The sequence below is a fragment of the Bombina bombina genome, chromosome 5 (assembly GCF_027579735.1).
Source record: "Bombina bombina isolate aBomBom1 chromosome 5, aBomBom1.pri, whole genome shotgun sequence".
NCBI classification, from domain to species: Eukaryota; Metazoa; Chordata; class Amphibia; order Anura; family Bombinatoridae; genus Bombina; species Bombina bombina.
The window spans coordinates 134,321,471-134,345,860 of record NC_069503.1 but is presented as its reverse complement, the minus strand read 5'-3'; the positions used below and the strand labels follow the sequence as shown (position 1 = coordinate 134,345,860).

The 24,390-nt window shown below is 38.8% G+C and overlaps 1 protein-coding gene across 1 annotated transcript in view; it reads left to right on the top strand.

Annotated features, from left to right (window-relative positions):
* MYO1G (myosin IG) overlaps positions 1 to 24,390 on the top strand; it is a 793,301-nt gene that overhangs the window by 480,263 nt on the left and 288,648 nt on the right. The window contains exons 17-19 of the mRNA XM_053713702.1: positions 1,231 to 1,454; positions 3,347 to 3,491; positions 4,364 to 4,456. Coding sequence (XP_053569677.1) covers positions 1,231 to 1,454; positions 3,347 to 3,491; positions 4,364 to 4,456 — 462 coding nt within the window. The remainder of the gene's footprint in view (positions 1 to 1,230; positions 1,455 to 3,346; positions 3,492 to 4,363; positions 4,457 to 24,390) is intronic.

Here is a 24,390-nt window from a genome sequence, read left to right as displayed (position 1 = left end):
TCTATTTCCCAAAGACAACCTCTGGATATGACGCTGAGCATGTGCACTCAACTTCTTTGGTCGACCATGGCCAGGCCTGTTCTGAGTGGAACCTGTCCTGTAAAACCACTGTATGTCTTGCCCACCATGCTGCAGCTCAGTTTCAGGGTCTTGGCAATCATCTTCTTATAGCCTAGGCAATCTTTATGTAAAGCAACAATTCTTTTTTTCAGATCCTCAGAGAGTTCTTTGCCATGAGGTGCCATGTTGAACTTCCAGTGACCAGTATGAGAGAGTGTGAGAGCGATAACACCAAATTTAACACACCTGCTCCACATTCACACCTGAGACCTTGTAACACTAACGAGTCACATGACACCGGGGAGGGAAAATGGCTAACTGGGCCCAATTTAGACATTTCCACTTAGGGGTGTACTCACTTTTGTTGCCAACGGTTTAGACATTAATGGCTGTGTGTTTAGTTATTTTAAGGGGCAGCAAATTTACACTGTTATACAGGCTGTACACTAACTACTTTACTTTGTAGCAAAGTGTCATTTCTTCAGTGTTGTCACATGAAAAGATATAATAAAATATTTACTTTTGTGAGATACTGTATATGTATGTGTATATATAAATATATATGTATATATATATATATATATATATATATATATATATATATATACATATACAGGCATACCTCAGAGATGTTGTGGATTCGGTTTCAGACCACAGCAATAAAACTAATATACCAATAAAGCGAGTAACAGAATTTTTTTAGTTTTAAATAACTTTTCAATTTACTTCTATTACCAAATTTGCTACATTTTCTTGGTATCCTTTGTTGAAGAAGCAGCAATGCACTACTGGGAGCTAGCTGATCACATTAGATGAGCCAATGATATGAGGCATAATGGTGTAGCCACCAATGAGCCTAAATAAGTATGCTTTTCAACAAGAGAACAAAGCAAATTAGATAAAAGATGCATGCTCACCTGATGTGCTCACACGGTTGGGTGTGGGAATTGTAGTTGTGCGCGCACAGCTTTTCTGCATATGTTAGGAAAGTTGCTTGCACAGAATACATGACAACGTTTCTCAGAAATTATGAGGCGCATTGCAATGGAACATAATCTGTCTTTTTATAATACTGTTGTATCATATGCCAGTGCTACTTTAATTGTGAAATGCAAATGAATAAGAGATTAACCTATAACTCCCCCATGTCACTTTACTTTTTTCCCACAGGTCTGGCGAGGGACCTTGGCTCGTAAACGCTACAAACAGCTGAGGGCTATTTATACCATTATGAGACATTACAAATGCTATAAGGTTCGATCACATCTGATGGAGGTTGTGAGACGTTTCCACAATGTGCGCAACATGATGGATTATGGGAAGAGTGTGGAATGGCCGGAACCGCCTGCTGTGCTAGAAAAGTTTCAGGAGATTAGCAAGAACCTTTTTAAAAGGTAATAGGGAGGAAATTAACCCCTTAAGGACCAGCGACGTACCCTGTATGTCACTGGCCTTTTTTTGGGACTTGATTGTTTTATAGCGCGGTCTTGCCACCAGCGTTGAGACTGCTCTATTCCACAAAGCCTGCTGGAGGGAGTGCATTAATAGCGTCTTCTTGCTAGACTTTTGCTATTATGTCCTGAAAAAACACTTAATGACCAGTGACATACAGGGTACATTGTGGTCATTAAGGGGTTAAGTATATCCTCATCAACACATATTTTGGAATCCCTAAAATGTCTGAGGGTCTCCTTAAATGGGACATTCTTTTGCAATAATAAAGTTCTCTAGTATATTAGAGCATTTTATTACGGCACAAACTCCATAGTAACTCCATAGTAACTATGCATTTAAAAAAATAAAGGTAAGCTCACGTGCAAGGTGCAAACTCTGATCAGAGTCGGTGATTGGCAGCTATGTGCATATGAGCAAATCACTGGGTCACAGCCAAGTCCTGCTCACACCTTTGTTATGCGCATGGTTAACTATGTGAAGGTTAAACACATAGGGCCAAATAACAAGGTGAGTGTGAACAATAGAAGAGTTATGAAGTGCAAATAATACTTGAGTATAATCTATAACGCTTTTATTGTTTGCACTACTAAAAAGGTAATGCTATTTAACCCATAACATGCCATAACACCAATCACTATAAGCCTTAACCACTATTAACCCCCAATATAAACCCTCACCACAACACACCCTAACTGCTATTAACCTCAAACCGCCATAGCAATACATAACTTTAAGAACCTCTAAAAATATTACCCCCATATCTTCCATCGCAAATTATCATCCACTTTCAACTCTTAACCGCCCACCAATAGCATCAATGAACTTTCTTATAGGATGATTAGAATAAGTAGTTACATAAGATGCATTTGTGTACAAAAATAAGATAATGTGTGATAATACTTTTATAACATTGCAATTTAACCTCCAGGCAATGCGGATGTTGGTCATAATGAAACTAGAGCGATTTAATAGTCTCTTTGGGGATGATGATTATGGGTCTGGGCCTTTAATTTAAAAAAGCTCACAGGGGAATGCACATACCTGTAACTAACATTTATGTATTTAAACACAAAAGGGCCCAAATGCAGAGCCAAAAAAGATTGTCTTGAATTATAAGATTACATCATTTTTTTATGTCTCCTTTAAAATGTGTACATTTTTGTAAGGTTGAAGAAAGTTGGTTCTTGGATCAATATACTGACCAGACACAGATTTTCATAGCAACTCATTTAACTGGGTATGACTCAAAATGTTGTTTAATGACAGCTCTCCATATGTGAGTTACTAAAAAATAGCTGCACCTGACAGCATCCAAATAGCGTGTGATCCCAGTCACTGTAACACTGGTACCAAAATTACACCATTATTAAGAACATTTAACCCTGACCATGATTTCCAACAGAACAAATCCTAACCTCTGTGATCTGATTCCACAATTATCCCTAACTGCGCCCTAATCCACTGACTGGAACCCCCTTTGCAATTAACTCTAACCGCAACCCTTACCCACTTACAGTACCCTATAATGGATGATTCCAACCATGAAATATCAATCAAACATGGACTTCACCCATTGGTAAAACTCCTGCCACTAAATTCAACCCTTTTATGGGATGCCCTTCAGTAATCCTCCTCCATACTCAATACCCACCTCCACTATGAGTAAAATTATGTTAATCAATAATAATTGTAACTAGGCAGGCAGTGAAACTGATCCCATGATCTTTTGTTTGTTAATCTCATTACATTTGATGTAGACTGTAGTCAAATACAATTTCAGTCTATTTCTATAAGCTAAAACCCGGTCTGTATGTATTTCCTCACCCTATAGATGGAGAGCCAGACTAATAGTAAAGAACATCCCCCCATCTGACATGTCCCAGATCAAGACAAAGGTTGCAGCCATGGAAGCATTGCAGGATTTGCGTAAAGAGATTGGGTATCAGCGAGCCTGGAAACAAGACTACCTGTCATGTGTGAGTAAAGAGAAAATCACTGGGCAGGGGCAGTACACAGAGCTGGATTTAACACAAAGCCCCCCCCCCCGGGCACATGCCTAGGGCCACATCAAAACTAGAGCCCCATCAAATATCAAATATTGTCTCCTTTTTCATAAACAGGTCATATTGCAAACTTTTTTATCCATTACTAAAATACTGCATACTATATTCTACAAGTGCTGTACACATTGTCAGTGTCACAAGGGGGGATAGCATTATGGAATAGAAGAAATTGGTTGTGGTCGGCTCAGTAATAGGGGGGGGGGGTTCTTAGTCATAGAATGTGTGGTTGCAAAAAGATAAGGTGATAAATGGGAGGGGTCTCATTATTTCTAAAACTCTCATTCACCCTCCGTTACCCCTCTCCTTGCTCTGCACACAGTTTGGAATAGGGTTAGGGATAGGAATAGCCCTTTGTATACTGGAGATGTCTAGAACACGATCTGTCAAGGGGATTAACCAGAGATTCCCCCATCAGTAATGTCTGCACAGGTGGCATTGATGTGTTTGTTGGTCATTGTGGCTGCCACAAATATTGTCATTGGCGCAACATGTATGATGAGAAGTGAGGAAAGTCACCCGAGCTTTCTATGCTAAAAATCACTTTAAAAAAAAAAAATAAACACAAGAAAAAAATATAAATTAATTACAATAAATAAAGCTTGACATAATGACATCTAACTTGTTGCATTGTTGAAATTCCTAAAAAAATATACCATACCAAGAGATCAGGGTACTATGTGGTACTGTTGACCTATCACTCAGTGTTACACTCCAGTGGTGATTTTATTTTACTTATGTGTTTATTTTTCTTCATAGTATAACAATACCCCTTGTGTTTCATGCAGGAAGGAGAGATCCCTCAGTTCTCTGTGATACTACAGAACCTAAAGAAGAAAGATGGTTACAGCTCAGTCCTGTTCTCCTGTCATGTCCGAAAGGTAAGGGCTGTCTTGTGGTTGTTATAGCGACATGATGCGCAGTGAGCATGCATATAGCAAGTTAACACGTTAAACATATCTAGAAGCATTAAAAAGTCATCTAAAGGCGACAAAGAAGTCAAAATTCAACTTTAGATTGCACAATTTTTGTAGTGCACAAACTACAAGCTCCAATTCATTGGAGTACATCATGTTAGCACTACCCACAATGCAAGTCTATGTTTAATCCCTGCAAATAGGTTAAACACATAAATGAAGCACTTCTTGTGAGCCTCTGAGAATGTCTAGGTTGTTTTTTTGTTTTTTTTTTTAAGTCTCTGAGTTAGCTAAATGTAAAAGGCCTCCTATGCAGTCAAGGGGGTCCCAGTTCACTTCTGTTTACATGTTTTGCTGTCAGCCAAAGGGGTCAAATTATTTATTTGTTGTTACTGGCAGCCAAGGGGTAAAATGTTTCAGTTGTGAAAAAATGTGCACGGTGGGATCACAGCTGGAAACCCTAGCAATAATTTAAAGGGACAGGAAACCCATTTTTTTTTTCTTTCATGGTTCAGATAGAGCATGCAATTTTAAACAACTTTCCAATTTACTTCTATTATCTAATTTGCTTTATTATTTAGCTATCCTTTGTTGAAAAGCATAGCTAGGTAGGCTCACACCTGGGTGTTATTTGCTGATTGGTGGCTGCACATTTCTATGCTTTTCAACAGAGGATGCCAAGAGAACAAAGCAAACAAGAAAAAAAGAGGTAAATTGGAAAGTTGTTTAAAATTGTATGTTCTATCTGAATCACGAAAGAAAATGTTTGGGTTTCATGTCCTTTTAACCATTGGCTGCAAATTTTCATCAAATGGAACATGTCCAAAGCACATTAGCAGCTTTGTATAACAATCTGTTAGATGGGAGGTGCTCAGCTCTGGCACCCAAACAAGCCACGATTCGGGTGGGGAACAGGTGGCCAAATCCTAATGATTACATCCGGTTACTTGTCTGCTCATCAGCAGGGATCTACTTAATGTGTATATAAATGTATTTTATTATGTAATCATAGTATATTCCAGCAACTACACTCTGCCCTGTAAAACAATCATCTGTAAAATGCATCTATAACAACATGTACAGGGATTTTCTAATTAAGAGCAGTTCAGCAGAACATCCCTTGAATATCCATGTTCCTGGTCCCCTTTGCTGTTGACAATCAGATGCTGGTGTGAACTGAAATGTGAGAGTTACTGTAATATTTTCCTGTACACAATCTCATGTAAAGGATAAGAAGTTGGAGATCGCTGGGCAATATTCACTAAGCTGCAATATCCCCCAACACATCCGTACTCTTGTTAGTAAATTTGTGGTGCTAACGTGGTTGGTGCTGCCATAGACCCAGTCACTTCTGCTCAGCTTCTCTTTCTCTCCTATTTTTCAGTTTCTGCCCCATAATTTTCACTAAAATATATTTTTATTACATACGTCTTATACAATTTTCAATTTAGAATACTGTTTGATGCCAAACTCCACCAGGAACATACACCCCACCATAAGACCAATAGCCCACACCCAAAATTATTTGGCTCAGCCATCAGACTGCCCAGAATCTGCACCAGAATGCGCACATAAAGACACATACACACTCATACAAACACATGTACACACTCTCTCATCTATACATGTACATAAGCAAAGTCCGGTGAGGTAGCTCAGTTGGTAAATGCCCTGATTTAATTCCGAGAGCGAGCGCTGAAAAATCGCTTTGAGTCCCACTGGGAGAAAGGCGCTATATAAATGCTAGTTATTATTATTATAAGCGAACATAAACACACATACATACACTCATACACAAGCATGCACTCACACTCATCTACTATATACATGTACATGAGCGCGCATAAACACACATGCATGCACACATTCATACACACACATGTGCGCACACTCATCTATACATTTACATGAGCGCGCATAAACACACATGCATGCACACATTCATACACACACATGTGCGCACACTCATCTATACATTTACATGAGTGCACATAAACACACATGCATGCACACATTCATACACACGCATGTGCGCACACTCATCTATACATGTACATGAGCGCACATAAACACACATGCATGCACACATTCATACACACCCATATGTGCTACTACTAGGTTTGCACCAACACCATTTTTTTAAGACTGAGTACAAGTACTGATACTTTTTTTCAAATACTCGCCGATGCCATTTACCTATACTTTCAGCTATAGATCTTTTTCTTTTTTTATCAGTAAGGACGTTTGACGCTAACCTTAACAATCTTTCACTTTCCACACTACGGCATGCGGCAGAAAGATATATTTTTGGGCCATTAAATCTCAGTTTATTAACTGCCCAGTACTTCAGGGGTTTCTCTGAATGAGGTACATTGATCTCTCTCAGGTAGGCCTCCAGCTGTATAGCAGCTTTTGAAACACTGCTCTCAAGCGAACAATTTTTAGTTAAGTCTCTACTCCAGCTTAAAATTAAATGTGAAATAAACGTCACAAGATGGCGTATGGGTAAGATCTAAGATCTGGAGGTATCGGTTTAATTATCGGTGCATTTGCACGAGTACAAGTACTGGTGCAAGTACTTGATATTGGTACCGATACTAGTATTGGTGCATCCCTAATACGTGCACACTCATCTATACATGTACATGAGTGCACATAAACACACATGCATGCACACATTCATACACACTCATACGCCCACACATATCTATACATGTACATGAGCGCACATAAACACACATGCATGTACACATTCATACACACGCATGTGCGCATACTCATCTATACATATACATGAGTGCACATAAACACACATGCATGTACACATTCATACACACGCATGTGCGCATACTCATCTATACATGTACATGAGTGCACATAAACACACATGCATGCACACATTCATACACATGCATATGCGCACACATATCTATACATGTACATGAGCGCACATAAACACACATGCATGCACACATTCATACACATGCATACGCGCACACATATCTATACATGTACATGAGCGCACATAAACACACATGCATGCACACATTCATACACACGCATACACCCACACATATCTATACATGTACATGAGCGCACATAAACACACATGCATGCACACATTCATACACACGCATACACCCACACATATCTATACATGTACATGAGCGCACATAAACACACATGCATGCACACATTCATACACACGCATACACCCACACATATCTATACATGTACATGAGCGCACATAAACACACATGCATGCACACATTCATACACATGCATACGCGCACACATATCTATACATGTACATGAGTGCACATAAACACACATGCATGCACACATTCATACACACGTATACGTGCACACTCATCTATACATGCACATGAGTGCACATAAACACACATACATGCACACATTCATACACACGCATACGTGCACACTCATCTATACATGCACATGAGTACACATAAACACACATAAACACACATACATGCACACATTCATACACACGCATACGTGCACACTCATCTATACATGCACATGAGTACACATAAACACACATAAACACACATACATGCACACATTCATACACATGCATACGCGCACACTCATCTATACATAGGGGGGCAGATGGACACTACCTACCCAGCATAATGGCTGCCTCCCCATGTGCCCCCAACTGTTACCATCCCTGGTTTTCCCACCACCACTCTGCCCAGGCCCTCCTTGGTCCAAGTAGACCCCCACCCAAATCACTCCCAGGCCCTGATGATTGAAAGTGCCGCAAGGCGGTTAAAATATTCAAGAAAGCAAGAAAAATATTCAAAAGGGCTGACAGTAATGTTTAAAGGCAGCATCGCTGAGAGGTTTTTACCCTTTATTTCAGCAGGTGGTGATGCTTCTCTGATACTGACGATATATTCAAAGCAACATCGCCACCTACATCGCAGGTGTAATGTAAAGATCCCTATACAGAGTATTGTATGACTGTACAATTTACGTGTCAGCAGAAACTCACCGCTGTTCTAACAATACAATAGTGAATTAAACATCAATACTACACCTATAGAAGCTGGGGCATTGTGCATAATGTATGTATGTATATACAATGTTTAATGTATATGTATTGTACAATATAGTGTTATGTATGTATGTATATACAATGTGTAATGTATATGTATTGTACAGTATAGTGTTATGTATGTATGTATATACAATGTGTAATGTATATGTATTGTACAGTATAGTGTTATGTATGTATGTATATACAATGTGTAATGTATATGTATTGTACAGTATAGTGTTATGTATGTATGTATATACAATGTGTAATGTATATGTATTGTACAGTATAGTGTTATGTATGTATGTATATACAATGTGTAATGTATATGTATTGTACAGTATAGTGTTATGTATGTATGTATATACAATGTGTAATGTATATGTATTGTACAGTATAGTGTTATGTATGTATGTATATACAATGTGTAATGTATATGTATTGTACAGTATAGTGTTATGTATGTATGTATATACAATGTGTAATGTATATGTATTGTACAGTATAGTGTTATGTATGTATGTATATACAATGTGTAATGTATATGTATTGTACAGTATAGTGTTATGTATGTATGTATATACAATGTGTAATGTATATGTATTGTACAGTATAGTGTTATGTATGTATGTATATACAATGTGTAATGTATATGTATTGTACAGTATAGTGTTATGTATGTATGTATATACAATGTGTAATGTATATGTATTGTACAGTATAGTGTTTGTATGTATGTATATACAATGTGTAATGTATATGTATTGTACAGTATAGTGTTATGTATGTATGTATAACAATGTGTAATGTATATGTTTGTACAGTATAGTGTTATGTATGTAAACTGTAGTTGTATTGAAACTCTTGTTTTTGTCCTTAGGCGTATTTTTTAACTTATTTTTAGAATGCGTTTGCTCATTTGCAATATTTATGTTTCATAATATTGAGATCTCACTGTAGCAAATGTGTTTCATATTAAAATTAATATATATATATATTATATATATATATATATACCCTTGTATATATATAACAATAATATTACAGAACACGTTTGCTACAGTGGGATCGCAATTATTATAAGTGATACATGCTCAATATTATGAAATATAAATATTGTGAATGTGCAATCACATTCTTAAAATAAGTAAAAAAAAACACAAATAAGATATTTACAATCACTACTTCGGTTTACATACATAACACTATACTGTACAAGACATATACTGTAAACATCGTATATACATATATCATGTAACCCATGCCCAGCTCTATAGTTTTAATAGGAAGGTTTTTTTGTGTCTTTATTAACAAAGTAGATCGCAGACATGAGGAATATATAGTCGTTTCATGGGGATTTGCTTGGCGGTTTATGGGAGTAACCTGTACTTTAATGGGGAAACATCGCTGTGAGTTTCTAATATTCAAAGCACCGTCCTCCATCTTAGCTATCCCTTTTCAGCCATATCAGTCTCGCCTGATTTTCAGTGGCGATATTTCCCAGTGTGACAAATCTAGTGAATGTACAGTAAAACTGACTACACATAAGCATAATCTGAAGTGTTCCTACACAGAAAACATTTTTTATTTCTTTCCAAAGGCAGGAAGAGTCCACAACTTCCTTCATTACTGTTGGGAATATCAAAACCTGGTCACCAGGAGGAGGCAAAGACACCCCAGCCAAAGGCTATAAATATCCCTCCCACTTCCCCTATCCCCCCAGTCTAGATAGGGTCTATGAAGAGAAGAAGGTTCCACAGACTTTTCCGGTTCCTGTTCGAATGGTGAACATTATTGCAAATTAATGGGAAAGGATGTTTCCAGAAGAATACTAGATGATTGTATATACAGACATGTACCTACCTTTACCCATAGTTGGCAGGAAGAGTTCACAACAGACATATCCCAGAAAGACTGGACTAAATCTTTTGACTTTACACACAAATCTTCCTCATCAGCCCAAATCCTTGAAATGAACTACAAAATTTTGTCTAGATGGTATTTGACTCTGTCCAGAATAAAGCTATTATTTTGTAGTGCTTCACCCCAGTGCTGGAGGGGATGTGGAGAGGTGGGCAACATGACCCACATCTGGTGGTCATGACCTAAGTTGTCCACTTTTTTTGCCTGTCTGGAAAAGACTTTAAGCTCCCTTTTTAACTCCTTTAAACTCACGCCTCAGATAGTTTTGTTCAATGACAGGACGCACATATAGGTTACATACACAACTCCTCCAAATTTGTATGAATGAAGCAAAATCACTACTAGCTAGAAACTGGAAATCTAACTCAATACCCACCCAAGCAGAATGGAAGAAAAGGACACAAGAACTGTTAGCTTTAGAGGAATACTTTTATTATAAAACAAACAGATTAGACACGTTTCACAACATTAAATTCTACTAGGATACAATAAACTCACAAGATGCAGACTCATCAACCTCAACATAAAGGGAACTATACAGTTATCATACCCCTAACCCTTTGACCTCCTAACCTTATCTGCCTCTTAACCTTACCGGTTATCCTACCCTTCACCCTCTTTAAATTCTACCTTTTTTCCTCTCTTTTTTTTCCTTCCTCTATACCTAATCTGAGGTTTCATGAAGGTGTGTGTAGCGTGTCAATCACGAACATATGGACTTGGGAGATTGGTCTGCCTTTTATCTGTATACTCGTTGTATATCTACCTTTTAAGTATGCTTTGATTGCAGTATTAATTATATGCTTCACAGACAACAACAAGGCATGCTTCTATAACTATGGCTAAATTTGTATATAGTGTCTCCTGAGTTGTCTATTCCAATGATTTCATTTGTAAATGATTGCGCTATACATGTACTTTATTCTGTTATTCTTAATTTGAAAACTCTAATAAGATAAACATATTTAAAAAAAAGAAAAAGAAATTGGAGAGCTATTTGAGAAGAATGTTTCAACATATGGGGTGTCTTTTCCAGGCGTCGAGCAGCGGATAGCCGCTGTTGCGGGGGCAGCCACCCTATTAGTGTGACTTTCTGTCAGAACTAATTGAAGTTGAATCCACTCTTTGAGGATATTCAAGACAGATTAAGGCTTTAAAGGATATCCAACTCCTTTATCTGTGATGCGAGGTATACAGATTGTCCGTTTGAATGCCAAAAAGCTTCACGTTTTGCGGTCCTAGCACGCAGGGCCCTCTGGTTGAAGTCTTGGTCTGTGGATATGGTCCTCTAAATCCAGACTCCTATCATTACCATTTACGTAAGGCTGGTTACTCGGCACGTTTTACCCATAAGGTGTGGCATGACTTACCTCTACTGGTGTGAGGAGCATAGTTTTCCATGGCACAAGGTGAGGGTTTCTAGGATTTTGTCTTTTCCCCAAGATGGATTGGAGAAGGATCTGTCAGCCAGCTCATCTAAAGGGTCAGATCTCAGCCTTAACGGTTTTTACTACACAAGAGGATTTAACGTATCTTCCGGAGATGTGCAGTCTTTTGTTAAGGCTCTGACTAGAATCAGACCTGTATTCAAACCTGTTGCTCTGCCTTGGAGCCTCAACCTTGTTCTTCGTGTTTTTGCATCAAGTTCCGTTTGAGGCCCATGCATGCTGGTTGACCTTTAGCTGTTGTCCTGATAAGGTTTTGTTTTTGTTGGCCATTGCCTCAACTCGCAGAGTCTCTGAGATTTCTGCTTTACAGTGTGATCCCCTTACCTCGTTTTCCATGCCGATAAGGCGGTTTTTACGTACAAAGTTAGAGTTCCTTCCTAAGGGTGGTCTCAGAATCGTAACATCAATCAGGAGATTGTTGTTCTTCCTTTTGTCCCAACCCTTCTTCCGCAAAGGAATGTTTGCTCCACAATGCTGGATGTTGTTCATGCATTAAAATTCTACCGTCAGGCTACTAAGGATTTCAGACAATCTTCATCTTTATTTTGTTCTTTATATGGGTAGGCGCAAGGGCCAGAAGGGCCACTGCCGACGTTCTTTATCTTTGTGGTTTAGGAAGTGTCATGCCGCTTAATTTAATGAGGAAAGTGGGGGTCGGGCAACAGCCTCCTGAAAGGATAACCGCTCATTCCGCTAGGGCAGTTGCTTCCTCCTGAGATTTTAAGAGTGAAGCCTCTATGGCTACCTGGTTCTCCCTTGCATACTTTTTCTAAATTCTATAAATTTGATGTGTTTGCTTCGGGCTGAAGCAGCTTTTGGGAGAAAGGTGTTACAGGCTGTGGTGCCCTCAGATTAGGGTTCACATTTTCTTTTGCCCTGTTTATTCATTCATTGTCCTCTGGAGCTTGGGTATTGGTTTCCATAGTAATGAATGAAGTTGTGGGCTCTCGCTGCCTTTTCAAAGAAAACAAAATGTATGCTTACCAGATAAATTCCTTTCTTTCCTGGCAGGGAGAGTCCATGACCCCGCCTTTGTCTTTTTGTGGGCGGACTTCCCTTTTTCTTTTCTTCTGGCACCCCTAAATGTTTCCCTTGCTTTTCCTTGTTCCCTCGGGCCCGAATGACTGGTGGTGATAGGGGAAAGAGGGAGGGATATTTATAGCCTTTGGCTGGGGTGTCTGTGTGCCTCCTCTTTGTTGTCCATGTGTTGGATATTCCCAGCAGTAATGAATGAAGTTATTATTATTATTATCATTTATTTGTATAGCGCCGCCAAATTCCGTAGCGTTGGGTACAATGATAGGGATATACAATGACAGAAGATTTGTGATACAAGTACAAAACATAACAAGACTAAACAATCTAGCACAGGAGGAAGAGGGCCCCTGCTGCCGGAGAGCTCACAGTCTATAGGTTTTAGGGTGCAGAGACATAAGGTTGGGGGTAGCTTGTTACATCGGTTGTATTTGCAGCAGTGAGTCATGCAGTTCATGTACATGTTATTAGCTTGATTCGGATGCGGGATGGAGGAGAGGTGGTAAGCCTCTCTGAATAGGTGGGTTTTGAAGGATCTTCTGAAACTATACAAGGTTGGAGACAGTCTGATGGAGCGGTGGTAGAGAGTTCCAGAGGACAGGAGCAGCACGTGCAAAGTCTTGGAGGCGGGGAGTGGGATGTAGAGATAAACAGGAGTGTAGAGACGTAGATCAGAGGTTGATCGAAGAGGACGGGGATGGGGAGTATCTCACGATTGAGACAGGAAATATAGGTTGGGCGTTAGACCAGTTGAGTGCTTTGTAGGTTAGGGCTAATACTCTTAAATTGTATTCTGGAGTGTATGGGGAGCCAGTGTAGAGACTGGGGCAGAGCGGGAGCAGCTGATTGTAGATCGGTCGGCTTAGGTGGATGAGTCTAGCAGAAGCATTCATAATAGATTGGAGGGAGGAGAGGCAGTGGTTTTGGAAGGGCCATTTTAAGAGTAGGATTGCAGATAATCAATGCGGTGACAGGATGAGGGAATGAATAAGTATTTTTGTAGTATTTTGAGTAAGGAAGGGGACAAATTCTGGAAATGTTACGTAGGTGTGACCGGCAGGATTTGGTAAGCATTTGTATGTGTGGGTTGAATGTGAGTTCTGAGTCTAGTGTGACCCCAAGCAGCGGACCTGGGGTGAGGTGTTGAGAATAGAGTCTCCAACCATCAGAGAAATGTCAGGTGTCGGATGTCTCGAAGAGGGGGGGAAATAAGAAGCAGCTCAGTTTGGGACAGAATGAGTTGGAGGTAGTGTGAAGACATCCAAGAGAAAATTGCAGGAGAGGGCCATCAGAAATCTGGGTTGAGTAAAGAGTAAAGAGGGAGAGATATCAGGAGAGGAAAGATAGATTTGGGTTATCATCAGCATATAGGTGGTACTGGAATCCAAAGGAGGTTATAAGTTTTCCAAGGGCAGGATGTATAAAGAGAGAAAAGCAAGGGACCTAAGACAGAGCCTTGCGGTACTCCAACTGAGAGAGGGCATTAGGACCACAAGATATGTTGTTAAAGGAAACTGAAAACGAGCGGATTGAGAAGATATGATGCCAACCAGAGAGGGGCTATGTCTCGGATGCCAAATGAATGTGAGTATTTTTAGGAGGAGAGGATGGGTCAACTGTGTCAAAAGCTGGCGGACACAGGTCCAAGAACAATTAGTAGATGGAGTAATGGCCTTTTGCTTTGGCTGTATAACAGGTCCATTTGTTACTTTAGCAAGAGCGGTTTTCTGTTGAGTGATTTAGGGCGGAGAAACCAGATTGTAGTGGATCAAGTAAGGAGTTAGTTGTGAGAAATTGAGTTAGCCGATTATAGACTAAGTCGTATCCAATAATTTTGAAGACAAAGGGAGAGTAAGGAGAGCCCGGTCGATAGTTAGAAGGCGTGGAGGGGTCAAGCGAGGGCTTTTTTGATTGGTATGATTGGACGCATGCCTTGAATGTGTCAGGAAATGTTGCCAGCAGTGAGGGATTGGTTAAAGAGATGAGTTAGGGTAGGGGTTAGTGAGAGCAGAGAGAGGGGGAATAAGTGTCGTGAAGGAATAGGGTCAAGTGGGCAGGTTGTGAGATGAGCCCCGGGAGGATAGCGAGTGCAGAGACTTCTTCCTCTGTTACGAGGAGGGAAATAGCAAAGATTTTTGTTAATAGAAGGGGGTGGGTAGGATATCGCTGGGTTGCGAGGTGCAGATCTCTTTTCTAATGGTATGTCAATTTTATTTTTGAAGTGATCAGCAATAATGTAGAGCAGTGAGGTTGGTAGTGGGGCTGGGGGGGGCAGGCGGGACATAGAAGGGAGGTTAAAGGTTGAGAACAGTTTTCTGGGGTTGGATGCGATGAGATGACACGAGGGGGAGGAGAAATAGACTTGTTTTGCCAGGCTGAGCACAGAGTTGTAGGACTTAAGGGTGAATTTATAATGTGGAAATCAGCAAAGGTGTGTGATTTCCTCCCCTGCCATTCAGCGGCCCGGCGAGCATCGCTGAAGATATCTGGTCTGTTTAGTGTGCCACGGTTGCCGTCGAGTGATTGATGTACGTCGAAGAGGTGGAGGTGCAGTTTTGTCAAGTGGTTGATTTTAGTGCCGATTATACTGTGTAGAGTCACGAGGGTTGGACAAGAGAGGGATGAAATGTCAGAGAGCAGAGGACTCAGTTGAGTGGAAAAGTATGTGAGATCCAAGTCATTTAAATTCCTTGTAGGGTAGCAGTTTTTGTGGGGGGCTTGCAAAGATGTAGCAGGTTAGAGTGAGAGAGAAAGTTAATAGATGGTGGTCAGAGAGAGGAAAGGGGAAGTTAAGGGAGTTGGAAACAGCACAGAGATTTGTGAAGACCAGGTCTATGGAGTTGCCCTTCATCAGTGTGTGTTGGAGATGTTGTTGTCCACTGGGACAGGCCTAAAGACGGGTGGTAAGGGATAGAAGTTTAGAGGCAGGCAGGCGTGTTAGGCTTATCAAGGGGTAAGTTGAAGTCACCTAAGAAGGGCACATTATGAAGAGGAGAAAATGTGGAAGCCAGGCTTCAAAGTGGTCCAGAAATTGTGATGCTGGGCCAGGGGGCCGATAGATAACTGCAACACGAAGAGCTATAGGGGAGAAGAGGCGGATAGCGTGAACTTCAAAAGATGAGGAAGGAAAGAGAAGGGGGTGAAGGAATGCAGTGAAAGGGTACTGTGAGGAGACAGGAGAATTCCTACTCCTCCTCCTTGTTTGTCTCCAGGCCTGGGGAGTGTGACTGAAGTGCAGGCCGCCATAGGACCGAGAGGCTACAGCAGTTGTGTTAGAGGAGGAAAGCCAAGTTTCAGTGAGGGCTAACAGGTTAAGTGAACATGAAATAAATAGGTTGTGAATAGATGTAAGCTTTAGTGCATACCGAGCGGTGCATTCCAAAGGGCACACGAGAATTGGGGTGTACTAATAGAGGTGCAGTTAATAAGGTTTAGAGGGTTATGTGGGCAAGGTGTATGAGGTGTCATTTGGGGGTAGTGATCTGAGGGAAGCAGAGGGTGGACCTGGGTTAGGCGAGACATCCCCAGCTGCAAGAAGAAGAAAGATGGTGAGTGAAAGGAGATGAGAATATGTCTTATGTGAGTATTTAAGTTTGGATCAGTAAAGCATGGCTGGCTGAGGGATGTGAGATAGGAATAAAGTTCATGTGTGTTGTAGAGGGGGGAAGGTAGAAGAGATGGAGAAATATGAATGTTCTGAGTGCTGTTTGTGAATGGAAGAGCTGTGACTTTAAAGAGAAGGGAGGAAAAGGTTAAAGCAGACATTAGAAAGTTTAGCATGGTTTTGCATATAATTGTTGAAATTTGAAAGTACTTATCTCTGTTGTCCACTCCTTTGTATAACTCCGTTGTTATAACTCTCTCTACACTTATGAACTAGCACACTCCGTTGTTATAACTCTCTCTACACTTATGAACATAGCACACTAACTCCGTTGTTATAACTCTCTGCTACACTTATGAACTAGCACACTAACCTCGCGTTGTTATAACTCTCTCTACACTTATGAACTAGCACCACTAAACTCCGTTGTATAAATCTCTCTACACTTATGAACTAGCACACTAACCCGTTGTTATAACTCTCTCTACACTTATGAAACTAGCACACTAACTCCGTTGTTATAAACTCTCTCTACACTTATGAACTAGCACACTCCGTTGTTATAACTCTCACTTACACTTATGAACTAGACACACTCCGTTGTTGATAACTCTGTCCTACACTTATGAACTAGCCACACTCCGTTTGTAATAACTCTCTCTACACTTATGAACATAGCACATCTCCGTTGTTATAACTCTCTCTACACTTATGAACTAGCACACCTCCGTTGTTATAACTCTCTCTACACTTAGAACTAGCACACTCCGTTGTTATAACTCTCTCTACACTTATGAACTAGCACACTCCGTTGTTATAACTCTCTCTACACTTATGAACTAGCCACACTCCGTTGTTATAACTCTCTCTACACTTATGAACTAGCACACTCAGTTGTTATAACTCTCTCTACACTTATGAACTAGCACACTCCGTTGTTATAACTCTCTCTACACTTATGAACTAGCACACTCCGTTGTTATAACTCTCTCCTACACTTATGAACTAGCACACTCCGTTGTTATAACTCTCTCTACACTTATGAACTAGCACACTCCGTTGTTATAACTCTCTCTACACTTATGAACTAGCACACTTCCGTTGTTATAACTCTCTCTACACTTATGAACTAGCACACTCCGTTGTTTATAACTCTCTCGACAACTTATGAACTAGCACACTTAGGGGAACTACACACAGTGCTGCTATGATCTAACAAGCTAAGTCTTGATGTAACAAGCTGGGGATGTTCAATTTTTAAAGGTAATAACAGTCACATGATCCTAATTAGCATAGGTCATAAATTATAGCAGGATCACACAGGGCCTAGACAAACATTGCAAATGGCACCTTTCTTATCAAAATGGAAGGACACAGAAAAGAAAGTTGTGGACTCTCCCTGCCAGGAAAGAAAGGAATTTATCTGGTAAGCATAAGTTTTCTTTTCTACAAACGCATAGTATATTTTATCTTTGTATCTTTAAAGACTGCCCCCCCCTGACTTACATTGCAGATAAGTGGTGATGTCAGCAGATTTTTGCTGAAGTTGCGATCCCCATATATATATATCTTATGGGAGACACATTGCCACTCGTCGGCACAAAGATGTTGAGCCCACTTTTTTAATATATCCCGAGACACTCCCTGACCCACCCCTCCTGTTGCAGAACGGGCAACCAAATGTCATTGGGCCCTAGGTTGGTTGCCCCCATATGTCTTAATCTGCCAACGCCACTGTCTTCACACATAGGGCAGCTACGCTTTCATCTTCACAGACTGCAGGGGTACCATTGAGGCCCTAGGTTACACTGCTGGTTAATGGAGTTACTTGTTACTCACCAGTTTCCACAGTTTACAAGGGCTTAGGGGTTCATTTATTAATCTCTCAAAAAGTAGAAAGTAAACCTCGGTGAAAATGTTGGCACCACTTCGAGCGCCCAAAATAAAAGCCCAACTCAGAAATGTATATATATAAAAAAAGCCAGATGTATTTGCGTTAATTTGGATGTGATAAGAGGTAGATGACTGATATATTAGAAGTCAATCTTAAGGCAGATAAGGAAATTTATCATTCGGTCTATTCCGTTGAAGGTTTTTTTTTTGTGCTCACGTGATAATGTGAAGAAAGCACGTTTGTTGCTGTGATATTTTATTGTGATCTGTTTGTACTGCATTTAAAATGATTTACTTGCATTGATGAATAAAGTTTCCTTGGTTAGTAAATTATTTTACCTCATGTCACCGCAATGTTAATTACATATTTATCTTTCTGGGTCCCCTATAATTTTTTGCCATATAGACAAATACATTACACTCTAAAACTTTACCATCTTAAACTCAGTGGCGGCTGATACAGTTTTAAGTTGGTGATCTAGAATATTCTGCCATTGCCGTAGCAATAATAATTAGTTTTTGTTGTTTTAACACAGTAATCAGACATTTATTCATACATGTATGTCCATGTTGTTATAGTATTAAGCTAAAACATCATATTAAAGATCTCCTTCATGATATTTAATCAGAAATAAATCAAAAAATGAAATAAAACTCTCAAGAAGTTAACTGGGGGACAAACACCTGTGCACTGACAAGTTACTCTATTTTTACTAGATATCTGAAAGCTAAAATATAAAATATACAGTGAAATCTAGCACATTTAGTAGATTTAGAAGACAGCAGCATATTTAGAGTAGGCTTCAGCTAGTGCTTCCTCAATTTTATAGCTTTAAATGACTTTTTTCAATCCTACAAATGCTTCTATTTTTACAAACTGTTAATAAAACCTCTTAAGTTTATAGAAAAAATATTTGCAACTGTATATGTTGTTTGTAACCCCTTGTCTGCCACTAAACACTTAACAATGCATTGCAGGCATTTCTGGTTTCTAAAGAGTTAAGACGCATTCAGATAAACATTAAAATATTGAAAGGATTTGAGTTATATTTGATTTGCTGTAATAATCTGAAAACTATTCAGAAGTTTTCAGAGCAATTTTACTAGATTTGATAAAATCGTATCCTATTATTTTATTTATTTTTATATATATATATATATATATATATATAATATTAGCACTAGTCCCTGCAGGATGTTCTAGCATTTTGTGCTAAATGGAACTTCAACTTCTTCATCACTTCCCAGCACGTCACTTTTTTAGGGGAATACTGCAGTATCTCCCCCCCCCCCCGCCCCCCCGAGTGGACAAGGCAATTGAATCTCATGTTCAGTATTCCCAAAGTGTGCTCAGTACAGCTCCTGTATAGTTTATTTCAACTGCAATTCTTGGGCTGTTAATGGGCGTCAACAACCAATTTCTACACAGATATCTGGTATCCCTTAAATTTGTATTGTTAAAGGGACATGACACCCACATTTTTTCTTTCATGATTTAGAAAGTGAATGCATTTTTAAACATCTTTCTAATTTACTTCTATTATCTAATTTGTTTTATTCTCTTGATATTCTTTGCTGAAAAGCATATCTAGATATGCTCAGTAGCTGCTGATTGGTTGCTGCACATAGAAGCCTAATGTGATTGGCTTACCCATGTGCATTGCTTTTTCTTCAACTAAGGATATCTAAAAAATGAAACAAAATTAATAATAGAAGAAAATTGTAATGTGGTTTAAATTTGTATGTTCTATCTGAATCATGAAAGAAAGATTTTGGGTTTAGTGGCCCTTTAAGTCTGTGACAAATTTGTTGGCAAAGATATATGGCTATAAGTACTACTAACTATAATAAGCATTTAAATTGTTTTACTGTGCAGTATACCCAAAGATTAAACAGTGATAATAAATAGAAAACTTACCCAGTAGCCATCCCTCTGGGATCTCATTACTATAAAAAAAAATATACAGTCCAGACTGTCACAGAATGTTGTAATCGTGACATGATCCAGGAAAATCAGTACGAACACTTATGATGTGTAGTTTTCAGGTGCTGAATATACTATTACGTAGTTTTCAGGTGCTGAATATACTATTGCTATCTGGGCATATTGATACATGTGAAATATACACAAAACAGTGTGATAACTTTAAAAACTTAAAGGGAGATGAAGCCCAAAAAAATTTCTTTCATGATTCAGATAGAGAATACAATTTTAAACAACTTTACATTTTACTTCTATTATCTAATTTGATTAATTCTTTGTGTATCCTTTGTTGAAGAAATAGCAATCCACATGGGTGAGACAATAATATGAGGCATCTATGTGTAGCCACCAACCAGCAGTTCCTGAACCTGTTTAGATATGCTTTTCAACAAATGATATCATGAGAATGAAGCAAATTAGATAATAGAAGTAAATTGTAAAGTTGTTTAAAATCGCATGCTCTTTCTTGATAATGAAAGAAATAAAATTGGGTTTCATATCCCTTTAATCAGATTTGGCTATGTACTGGCTGAAAAGAAGCTCAAATTGATCAGGCGTACATTTACATTGTTAATTCATTAGGGGGCATGATAATGGCATTTAGGGTCCATATCTTGATAAATCGGCAAGGTAAATTATTTTGACGCATGTACACAGCAGAATTGCTAGTTTTGCTAAATGGAGTATTGTAGATTGCAGCTGTATGCCCTGCTGCTGTCCGTGGTGCTGAAGTGTCTTTCTATGTACAGCTCTCATCACATACATAACAGAACGTTATAGCTATAACTGGGAGCTTTGTATTGTCCCTGTGTGACCCTTGATCATCTTAAACTATTTCATATTATGAGCCTTCAATGCAAGTGACCTCCTCTTAATTATAAAATGCCCCTGAATCCTTGGGGTGCAGGGAGTGCTGTTATTTATGGGCTGATAAGAAACTCCATACAATCAGATGTCTGCAGCTAAACTGTGAAAACAAATGGATTAGTTACAAAATAAGATGTTAAAAAATATTTCAATATATGTTTGTATTTACCCTTAGCATTAAAATGTTTGATTAAAAACAAGAGCGTATATTATATTATTATCTTCTACATAAGCATTTTTAATTACAGTATAACATGTTTCTGGGCAATTTTATGTAATATTTTGTATTAAATTCAATATTTATAAAAAAAAACACATTATTTAACATAATAAAATTGCTCTGCGCAATATGTTACACAGTTAAAGTAGCTATTCTATGGGTATTTTATGGATGTAACTGGTATTGCAATGAGGAAGCCTTCCAAGTATAATCTTATATTCTCTGATAAAGGTATGACACAAAACGCGTACATCTTCAGACATACTCATCTCTCCACCTTTTTATAAAGAGAAGATAAACGTTGCATAAAATAACTTACTATAAAAATCAAATACAATTCCAGTATATTGTTTTTAAATATGTAAAGTCATAAGGACTTCAGGTTACAAATATACACAGTAAAACCATAATGAAAAGTACAACAGGAATATGCATATTCACCAGATGCTAACAATCTCTATTAAATAGGCAGTAAACATCTTGTAATTACAAGACATTTATGTTGTTTTACTATAAAATAACATGTCAGCCAAGTCTAAACATTTTTTTTAATCAAATTAACATTTTTACTGCAATTGTTTATCAATAGCCAAACACCACCCATTTTGCGTTATTTAGGAGAGCCAATCTGGGCTTTAGTCTGCAGACAACAAGGCTAACCATAGTCATAATGTTAGTATAAAGTGCATTGTTTTGCAGTTGTTATCAGATAAAGTCAAATAGGGATATATATGTAGCATGGTTAGCCTTGATAAGTTAGCCGGTGCATTTTAAGTACAGAGAATTAGAAAATCATCAATTTTTGGAGCTAAATTATATGAAAGGGGGCAAAATAAATAATACAATTATATTGCAAAGTTGTATATTTTTTTTATTAAAGGGACAGTAAAGTCAAATTAAACTTTTATGACTCAGATAGAGCATGAGATTTTAAACAACTTTCCATTTACTTCTGTTATAAAAATCGCTTCGTTCTCATGGTATCTTTTATTGAAGAGTAAAACTAGGTAGTCTCATAAGAGCTCAGGAGTGCACATACACACTCCTGAGCTCTTATGAGTCTACCTAGTTTTACTTTCAATAAAAGACACCAAAGAATAAAGCAAATTTGATAACAGAAGCTCTATCTAATTTGCTTCGTTCCCTTGATATCTTTTGTTAAAAAGCAAAATGAGGTAAGCTCAGGAGCTAAATGCTGATTGGTCTCTCCACATACTGTATATTCCTCATGTCATTGGTTCACTCAATGGCCTCTAGTTATCAACCTGTCTACTTTCCTGCATTCGCCGGACCCAATACGCTCACCTAAGCTCGCCTAACATCGCCGCCGCAGACCTGAATACGTTCGCCAAATTTATCAAAAAAGCTCTCAAAAAGCCACGCACCAAGTATGGTGCGATGAGCAGCAGACTGTTGTTAACTGACAGTCAACTGACAGTCATCGATCTCGCTGCTCATCGGCTTCTTCGCAGTTTTCTTGCTAGCCTGTCACTAAGCACCCACACTATACTATACTGTTTTACCCCCCTAAACCGCCGCTCCCGGAGCCCCCCGCAACTAAATAAACTTATTAACCCCTAAACCGCCGCTCCTAGACCCCGTCGCAACTATAATAAATATATGAACCCCTAAACCGCCGCTCCCGGACCCTGCCGCAACTATAATAAATATATGAACCCCTAAACCGCCGCTCTCGGACCCCACCGCCACCTACATTATAACTATTAACCCCTAATCTTCCGCCCCCTATACCGCCGCCACCTACATAAAGTTATTAACCCCTATCCTGCCGATCACGGACCCTGCCGCAACTAAATAAAATATTTAACCCCTAAACCGTCGCTCCAGGAGCCCACCGCCACCTACATTACATTTATTAACCCCTAATCTGCCCCCCCTACACCGCCGCCACCTAAATTATATCTATTAACCCCTAAACCTAAGTCTAACCCTAACACCCCCCTAACTTAAATATTATTTAAATTAATCTAAATAAATATTCCTATAATTAAATAAATTATTCCTATTTAAAACTAAATACTTACCTATAAAATAAACCCTAAGATAGCTACAATATAACTAATAGTTACATTGTAGCCATCTTAGGATTTATATTTATTTTACAGGCAACTTTGTATTTATTTTAACTAGGTACAATAGTTATTAAATAGTTATTAACTATTTAATAAACTAACTAGCTGAAATAAGTACATAATTACCTGTAAAATAAACCCTAACCTAAGTTACAATTACACCTAACACTATACTACCATTAAATAAATTAAATTAATTAAATACAATTACCTACAATTAAATTAAAATAACTAAAATTAACTAAAGTACAAAAAAAAATCTAAATTACAGAAAATAAAAAAAATTACAAGAAGTTTAAACTAATTACACATAATCTAAGCCCCCTAATAAAATAAAAAAGCCCCCCAAAATAATAAAATTCCCTACCCTAAACTAAATTACAAATAGCCCTTAAAAGGGCCTTTTGCGGGGCATTGCCCCAAAGTAATCAGCTCTTTTACCTGTAAAAAAAATGACAAACCCCCCCAACATTAAAACCCACCACCCACACACCCAAACTTACTCTAAAACCCACCCAAACCCCCCTTAAGAAAAACCTAACGCTACCCCATTGAAGATCACCCTGCCTTGAGCCGTCTTCACCCAGCCGGGCCTAAGTCCTCAACGAATCCGGGCGAAGTGGTCCTCCAGATGGGCAGAAGTCTTCATCCAATCCGGCCAGAAGAGGTCCTCCAGATGGGCAGAAATCTTCATCCAAGCGGCATCTTCTATCTTCTTCCATCAGGCAAGGAGCAGCACCATCTTGAAGACATCCGACGCGGAGC